Source organism: Eleginops maclovinus, chromosome 3 (genome assembly GCF_036324505.1).
Source record: "Eleginops maclovinus isolate JMC-PN-2008 ecotype Puerto Natales chromosome 3, JC_Emac_rtc_rv5, whole genome shotgun sequence".
NCBI lineage: Eukaryota > Metazoa > Chordata > Actinopteri > Perciformes > Eleginopidae > Eleginops > Eleginops maclovinus.
In genome coordinates, this window is record NC_086351.1 from 25,657,809 (window position 1) to 25,666,591 (window position 8,783).

At 42.0% G+C, this 8,783-nt stretch overlaps 1 protein-coding gene across 3 annotated transcripts; it reads left to right on the forward strand.

Annotated features, from left to right (window-relative positions):
- Positions 1-635: 635 nt before the first annotated feature.
- On the forward strand, positions 636-2,163 carry si:ch211-198c19.1 (uncharacterized protein LOC100151013 homolog). Of its 3 annotated transcripts, none has more exons than XM_063879717.1 (2): positions 636-774; positions 1,349-2,163. In XM_063879717.1, the coding sequence occupies exon 2, from the start codon at positions 1,371-1,373 to the stop codon at positions 1,914-1,916; it is 546 nt and encodes a 181-aa protein (XP_063735787.1). In that variant the 5' UTR covers positions 636-774; positions 1,349-1,370; the 3' UTR covers positions 1,917-2,163. The 3 variants fall into 3 exon arrangements, with proteins under 3 accessions (XP_063735787.1, XP_063735788.1, XP_063735789.1); XM_063879718.1 differs by having other exon boundaries at positions 641-774; positions 1,361-2,163; XM_063879719.1 differs by having other exon boundaries at positions 660-774; positions 1,280-2,163.
- Positions 2,164-8,783: the final 6,620 nt, after the last annotated feature.

The window sequence follows — 8,783 nt, forward strand, 5'->3', positions numbered from 1 at the left end:
AACAACAGTCGGGGACTGCGTCGAGTCGATGATGGTGTTGCCTTTGTCACATGAAGCCAGATTGAATTAAAGAACTACTTCTCAAACCTTGTCCTTTTCTCCAGAGTGCCGTGGTTCGTTGTTTATTAATGTGGTTCAGCGGCATTTACCGCCCGCTGCAGTGCTGCTCGTCCACCGTGTTAACTCACGGCAGCGGCGCTGGAAATTATTCACTGTCTGACTGTCACACGAGCAGCTGATGCATATTCATATTATTATTACTTTTTAAAATCTTATTTACATGATGGATTGTTCATGTTTGTACTAGAGGTATTTAGCATTGATAGAACATGGGGTACTTTGTTAAAGATTTGCTTGTTGTCTGTTATTTTAAGTGTGTGTCAGGATGGATCCCGTGTCTTTTATCTGCAAACCAGATCTACCTACAGGTACAGATAAATAACCTGAATCTGAACCTGATCGTCAGTGTTTACAAATGCCACTTGTGGTTTTGAGTTTAAGCTGCAGCTTAACTTCTCTAAATTTAACCCAAACTTTTTTTGGACTTCCCAGCTGCACGGCAAACACAGAACTTCCTCTTTCATCGCAAAAAGAGAGCGAACAAAACTCCACCTCTGGTCAAAATAACAAGTCTGCTGCTTTCATCCGGCACACACAAGGCAGAGAGGAGTCAGCACAGCGGGCCTTTCATCTGGAGCAGGGCGTAAACACTTAAGCTGTGGTTGCAGGCACATTTAGAGCCGGTAAACTTCTCCTGTTATTACCAACTAAGAGGTAAGTTGTGACATGATATAACTGTACTGCAAATGTAAAGCAGAATTCTTAAATCAACTTATTTTGACGGTTCTTTCTTAATACTGTCAGTCCTGCATAACCCTCCGAATTTTGCACATTGTACACAAAGATAAGATAAGAGGTACTTTATTCATCCCAAACTGGGACATTTTAAACAAAACAAGGCATTGCACATAATTAGAACTTAAAAGAGTTTAAATAAACAATTCTTGAAATAGAAATAAACCAGCATTAGAGAGTAAAGAAGAATATATACAGTTGAGTGCAAGAAGTGGAACATAAAATTAAATATAAAAGCTACCACTTTTCATACTGCACATATTTCATTTATATTTCTATAATTTATAGATAATATAATTTATATTGTGTAAATATTGCTTTATATTAATGTTATAGTAGTCGCCTTAAAATTGTATAATAGTTTTATTTTTTTCATCCTTTTCTCACAATTGATCTTCTGTGTTGTATGCACCAAATACACCAGGGCAAATTCCTAGTATGTGTTCATCTACTCGGCAGTAAAACCTGTTCCTGATTCGGATTTCTCATCCAGATTTGTTCATAGATAACTGGACATGGCACCTGGTAAAGAGAAGCTGCGGCTCTTGTTTCATTTTGCCATGGTGTTCTCGGTGGTTCTGACCTCAGCCCTGAAAACCCTAGATTCAGACCAGGAGCTGCAGGACAGCGGTTTTGGTCAACCGCCGCCTCGCCACGGCCTCAAGCTGCTGGTGTGGTACGTTCAGGACTGCCTGGACAACAACATGCGGGCTCTGTGTGATCCCATTAAAGGAGAGTTTGGATTTCATTGGTATAGGAACATTCAGAAACTGCTTCCAATAATAAAGGACAAAAAGCAATATAAATACTACACCATCGGAAACCTCCACTCTTCACATGCTGGGGACCTGCCCTTTGAAGTCAAGGAGTACTACAACCGCAGTGACCCTAAGAGCAACATGGACAGAGTTTTGGTGAGATATAACAACAACAATAAACGCATCGACCAAATCTACGCATCTGCACATTATAATCCAAAAGAGACGTACATAATTGGCCCCAATCTTCTTGCCTTTCTTCGACAACAGCCCGGCATTATCCTAAATGTGATGTTCATCTGATGTCAGACTCTGTGACAACTTGAATAGCTCTGTGATTCATTCCTCCCAACATATCATCACATTTCAACATTTATTAAACAATATGGATGTGGCTGCTGCTTTTCTTTGTGGTCTGAATGCAAAAAAAGTGACAGACATTGTTGATGAGTATATTTCCTGAAAGTCAAGTTTCATGTATCCCTGCTTTTAGAATATACATAAGAATGCATAGAAAAAGTGTCTTTGACCAATAAAATAAATGCTCAAATGTGTGTGTGTGTGTGTGTGTGTGCCAACATCCTGACTTCTGAATGTGTGGAAATAACTGAGCAGTCACTCCATCAGACAAGTGAAACAACCCAACAGCTTATTCTCCTAAATCAGCACGATAGTTGTGTTCAACCTCAGGATCGCACGTTAGTACAGCAGGTCTACAGAAAACTAGTTGATCAAAACACTGCTATAGATTGACTTCATCTCACGTCAACACTTAATATGTGCGCCTAACCTAGGGTTTTTTTAAAAAGTATACAATGTTTTCCCATCTATCCAAGGTATTAACCTAATTATCTTATTTTTATACAATACAATTTACAGAGAGTTTTCCTGTTTGTCAAAAGAGTGAATTGTACTGCTTAGACCTGGGGTGTCCAAACTTTTTTCACCGAGGGCCACATTCAGAAAAATATACAGAGAGCTGGGCCACTTATAGAGGTGAATATTGCCTCATAAGTTAAGTTATAAGTTAGCAAAACAAATCAAATGTAGGTGAATAATGCGCAATACTTGAAAATGCTTTGAGAAAAAGCAGCCTACATCCCGTCTGTCTTCAGGGTTTCATTTATTTTGTTGGCAGCTCATTCCTTAAAACAGAAGCCTCAGATAGCTGATAATAAGAGTAAATATGAAGGTTCAATTTCAAGCTTGTTATAGAAATAAGTTATTGGCTTTTTTTTATTATCAACTAAGATTTGTTAGAAAATGGTTTAAATTCTAAATGACTGAATTTATTTGAAAATAGGCTCATTAATATATTTTAACATGTATATTTGAGAAGCACAATATAAGACAAGCCAAAGTTTAACTTGTGGGCCATATTCCGTTATACTTTTAGAATTACCTGAGGGCCGATTCAAAATGGCCTGCGGGCCACATTTGGCCCCCGGGCCGTAGTTTGGACACCCCTGGCTAGGGCTGAACGATTTTAAGAAAAAAATTGAAATTGCGATTTTTCTGGCAGAGATTGCGATTTCAACCACGATTTTTTTTATTTAAACAAGTTTCAGTGTAACAACAAAGTGGAGCAAAAAATAAGTCTACAGATATTCAACCCGTGTGTTCAGAAACCTGTGCTTCTTCTTCAAATAAAGTGGCAGAGGAAGTGAAATGTAAAGGTAGTAAAAAGAAATAATAATAATAATTAAAAAAGTTGAAATGACCCTACATTTTCCTCATCAACAAAAGATGTCCAACTGGTTCCATTATTTAACATCTAGTCTGTAAACAAAAGATAAGTAAAAAAGAGTGAACACCTTTTTTAATGGAACAAAGACATGTCAGGGTAAGGTGCAGAAGAACAACATCAAAAATCAATCTTCCCCTTCATCCCTTCAGAGATTGTTGGCCAAGAAAACCAACATGTCAACCTTTGCTGGCTTCAGACTTGCACGCTGACATGTGACAATATTGCCACTGGCACTGAACAGTCTCTCTGATGGTGCACTCGTTGCTGGTATGCAAAGGTACTTACGAGCCAACTTGCTAAGCCATGGGAAGTTGACATTGTGCACTCTCCACCAGGCCAGTGGATCTTGCTCTCCATCAATGGTAGGAGTTATGAGGTAGTTGTCCAGTTCTGCTTTAATGGTATCCTCCAACTGCACAGTACAGGAAGCAGGGACCGCCTTGGTCTTGAAAAAGCTGCCCAGTGACCACTTTCGCTTTGTAGAGGTGGATGGTGGTTCTTCTTCTGCACTCAGGGGCATGGGATGGGTTGTGACACAAGCCCTCTGCTCCTGCAACACACAGTAATAAGAGGCATCAATGTTTTGCTATCAGTTGTGATAAAGACCAACGAGGCATTTTGTCTAAAAGTTTAAAATGTCAGTAGAGTATAGTTCAAAAATAAAAACACAAATACAACTTTGTTTTATTTTGAAACAACAAAGAAAGAGGAAAGCTTACCTTTTGTGCCACCTGTTCCATTTCCATCTTCACTCTGTCTTTGATGTATGGGACATTCTCTTCACTTATGTAGCTCTTCTTGAATCTTGGATCAAGGAAGGATGTGATGTCCAAGAGCTCCTGTGTCACTGGGTCGCTGTATTTCTCTTCAATGTAGTGGAGAGCTCTTGATTTGATCTCCTTGGTGAGATTCGTGTCCTGGTCAGTTTCAGCAAGCGTTGCTGTTCTGAGGAGATGGAGCACTGGCTTCAGGTATGACACGCTTACGTAGTCCTCACCTGAGAGGGCGTCTGTGAACTCCTGAAGAGGACCGAGGGCATTGTTTACAGATTCAAGGACATCTGTGTCTTGCCAAGTAGGGGACCAGGTGCCGCGTCTTCCTGTCTTCAGACAGAACCTGGCACAGTGCCTTGCTCTGCTCCAACAACCTCCCAATCATTTTCTGCCGGGAGCCCCATCGTGTCGGACATTCAGTGACCAGTGACTGTTGAGGTAGGTTCAAGTCTTGCTGTGCCTGTTTTAGTGCCGCCTTCTTCTTCCAGCTGTGAGTGAAGACCGCAACCAGCTGCTTGCAAAGTCCTGTGGCCCGTTTGATTCTTTGCTCATCTTTGACAGCATTTTCTGGGGGAAAACATGACATGTATTACAGTATGAAAAGCCATAAGGATAGCTCATAACACAGTATTCATAACATACCATTGATTACATCTGTTGTCATGTATTTAGTTCAATGACGTTTTTTTAGCAGCAGACTTCAGGTGGTACTACCACAGTTAGTTATTGCCCATAAATTAATTTGTAATTGGTAATTAATGTACAAGCAATTAATATGCTTCTTAGATATTCCACTAAAAACCCAAAAATCATTTAATCCGTATAGTGGCATCAGCTGATGTTGCACCAGCCTGACATGTGCTACTACTAAAACACGCAAGCTGTTTATTGTACCAAAAACACGTTTCCCCCTCGCACCGAAACACACATTACATGGCCTCACTAATCCCTAATCCTTAAAACGTACACACACACACACACACACACACACACACACACACACACACACACACACACACACACACACACACACACACACACACACACACACACACACACACACACACACACACACACACACACACACACACACACACACAAATCAGCAAAATTACACGTCATTGACCCATTAGTAAGGGCTTCAAAAATAGGGGAGACCGCCTTGCATCTCTCTGTTCCTTGGCAATCCGCAGTTAAACAGAAGCAAGCAGTATTGGGAGGTTTCAAAGTTTACCGATGAAAGGGTTCATTTTTCTCCCTAGGATAAACAGTATGTTAAAGTAGCATTGTGCTAACAGTTGGTCAGCTAACGACAGCTTGACAACAAACTTCTCGGCGCTTCGTCCCCAGATAATACTAACTCTCACACTTGTAGTAACCTTGTAAACATACACACTCGCACAAACACACATTCTTGTACTTACCAATTGCAAGATGCAGCCTGTGTCCGAAGCACTGCAGTCTGGTCCATTGGTTAAGTCCCATTGCGTTGACCATATTTGAAGCGTTGTCTGTTGTTATGCACGTCTGGGCCTCTTCTTTTAGACCCCAGTTGGCCAAGCACTCCTTCAGCCCCATGGCAATATTCTCCCCGGTATGGTCAGTGGGGAAGTATGCTGTCTGCAGGCAGCGGCTACACAACTCGAAGTTGGCGTTGACGAAATGCACGGTCAAACTCATGTAGGGCTCGGTCGTTCTGCTTGACCAGAGATCAGTAGTTGACGCATAAAACTCCCTGTTTTCCAGCTCATTTACAACTTTGGCCTTACATTCTGCGTAGAGCTGTGGGATGGCAACTTGATTGAAGTATGTGCGGGACGGCAGAACATACCTCTTATCCATTGTGCATAGCAAACGTTTAAATGCGTCTTTGGTCACGGTGTTTACAGACACCATGTCCTTCGATATGTAAGTCGTTACGGCTAGTTCTTTCATAAGGCGTCACACTGGCGAACAATGATGTTATTGTTGGCTGTTTTGCCGAAGTATCGCTGCTGCTTGATGTTTCACAGTTCTTTTCGCCATGCACTCATCATACAAGTTCAGGTGGTGAATTCTCAAGTGGCGATGTAAATTGGTGGTATTGCCAGCCGATGTAGCCACTTTTACACGACATGTTTGGCACAACACCTGTTTCTGGTGTTCATCAGTGGCCTCAAATCCAAAGTACTGCCAAATGACCGACGTGCTGTTTTTCTTTGCTATTAATTTCGTCGGCTCCGCTTCTGCTCCTGCTTCAGCCATGCTTGAAATTGAATGACGAGCTGCACACTGATTGGGGTGGCGAACACGTCATCTGGTCACGCGCAGCCTGCAGCTTTCTGATCGGTAGCTGACACAGAGCCTTGGGCATTCATGTGAAATTATTGACGAAATTATTATTATTAATATGCACCAAGCAAAAACCGCAGCTTTGACGATCCCAAAATCGTGTTGTCTGAAATCGCGATTTTCGGTCCAAAACGATAGATCGTTCAGCCCTATTCCATGCTTATCCATAACAAAGAACTGACTGTAGAATGGTATGCATTTCAGACTAGAATGGCTAGACAGAAGTTGTCAGTGGAGGAGCAAAGGAAAAGGAACAGAGATTACCAAAAGAGAAGGAGAGAAAAACTTAATAGCCAGCCTGAGTTGAAGGAGCAGTTCCTGACAAAGGAGAGGGAAAGATGGAGTATCAGGGTGAAGGAGGGCAAAATTAAAAAGATCGATGATTTGGATGAGAGAAAAAAGAGGCGTAGGAGAAAGTTTTGGAGACAGGCACAGATACAATCAAGGAAGCAAAGAAAAAGAGCAGAGGAAATCCAGCAAGTTTTAGGTTCTCCGCCACAGAGTCCCTTAGACAACAGCGTTGAGGAGCAAAGGAGCAACAGACAACTGCATGCTGGCTTGAGGGAGAGAGCTAAAACTAGAAAAAGACATTCCAGAGAGACTGCAGCATTGACAGACAAACTTGAGAAGTTGGCAAAAGAAGCTGACAAGCTAAGAAAGCGTCTTAAACGCAGAGAGCACACTCATAAGAATACACATGACTCGCCTCGGACACAGACCGAGAAGATGCTTGAAGGGAGTAGAATCAGAAATCCTTCAATTAAAAAGTCATTGCTCTTCCACCATGCAATGACTGCTGAGCTGAGAAGAAATGCTCCTCACATTCAAAAAAGAGGCAAATTTGTATCACAGCGTCCACAACTGGCTTTGTCTGGCAGAATCCTCAAGAAATATCGACTGATACATCGCATTCATGAATTTGGCTTGTCATACAAAACACAGAGAAAGGCCACTCTCCCAAAGGAAGCCCACATTCCTTCAGACCGTCTCCCGAAAGGTCCAAATGTTTTTTGAAAACAGTTCAAGGATAACTACAGACAGACAAGACGCAATCACTAGGAACAAAGTAAAGCGTCAAAGGATGATTCTGTCCGACACAATGCTAAACCTTCACACTACATTTCTCCACCAACACCAAGATATTCAGCTTAGTTATTCATCTTTTTGTGCATTGTGCCCATTTTACATCACACCACCAAGAGCCTCTGATAGAAAGACATGTCAATGTCAGTATCATGAGAATGCAAAGATGATGCTTGAGGTCTTGAAGTTCCACAATGCTGTGTCAACAATTAGGCTTGAAGACAGTTTCAATCTTGTGTGTTGTTCTCCAACAAGTGAGTCATGTCTTTTGCGCACCTGCTCTCGGTGCCAAAAAAAATCCATAGGTCTGTCTGTACAATTAGGGGAAACGCAAGTGGAGTGGGAACAGTGGACACGCATTGAAGATCGAACCGAAGAAGGCGTTCACTTCAACACGAAACTTGTAAAACACACTGGTACTCTGTCTGAGCTTATGATTGTCTACCAAGACAAACTAAAAACTGAGACGACCACACATGTCCACTTGGTGAAAAACAGAGTTTTTAGTACAGAGTACTAGAGTACAGAGACATGATAGCTAACTGTGATGATACCACCGTTATTGTGCATGTGGCTTCTCTGAGGCCTGGAAATGCAAATATGCCTCAGAAATACAAGCCTGTCACTATGGCCAAAACCTTCCACAGATCACACTTCATACAGGCATGTTCCACACCAAGCACGAAAAGGCAGGGTTTTGCACAGTTTCTCAGTCCAAGCGCCAGGATGCTGCAGCCATCTGGACACATATGCATCAAATCCTGACAGACATTCGTGCAAGATTTCCAAATCTTGAGACAGCACACTTTTGGTCAGATGGCCCAAGCAAACAATATAAAAACAGAAAGAACTTTTTCCTTGTCTGTGCTGTTCCTCCCCAGCTGGGATTCAAGAATGCAACCTGGAATTTCTTTCCAACATCACATGGGAAGGGTGCCCCTGATGGCATTGGGGCAACAGTGAAGAGATGTGCTGACAGTACAGTTCTTAGAGGTCAGAACATCGTTGATGGCAAAGACTTCTATGAGAAGGTCTCCAACAGCCTAAGTGGCATCCATCTTCAACTTGTCACCAGTGATGATTTCCAGGCTTATGACATTCTCCTTACCCAACCATTGAAATCTATCCCTGGAACAAGGAAGATCCATCAAGTTGTGGCTGTGGGCAGTGTCATCCATTGTATGCACACTTCCTGTTTTTGCAATGTACCACGCATCTGTCCTTGCTTCAGTCTAG

Bases quoted from the DNA above. Each gene is read 5' to 3' on its own strand.
- si:ch211-198c19.1 (XM_063879717.1), top strand. From the start codon at position 1,371: ATGGCACCTGGTAAAGAGAAGCTGCGGCTCTTGTTTCATTTTGCCATG.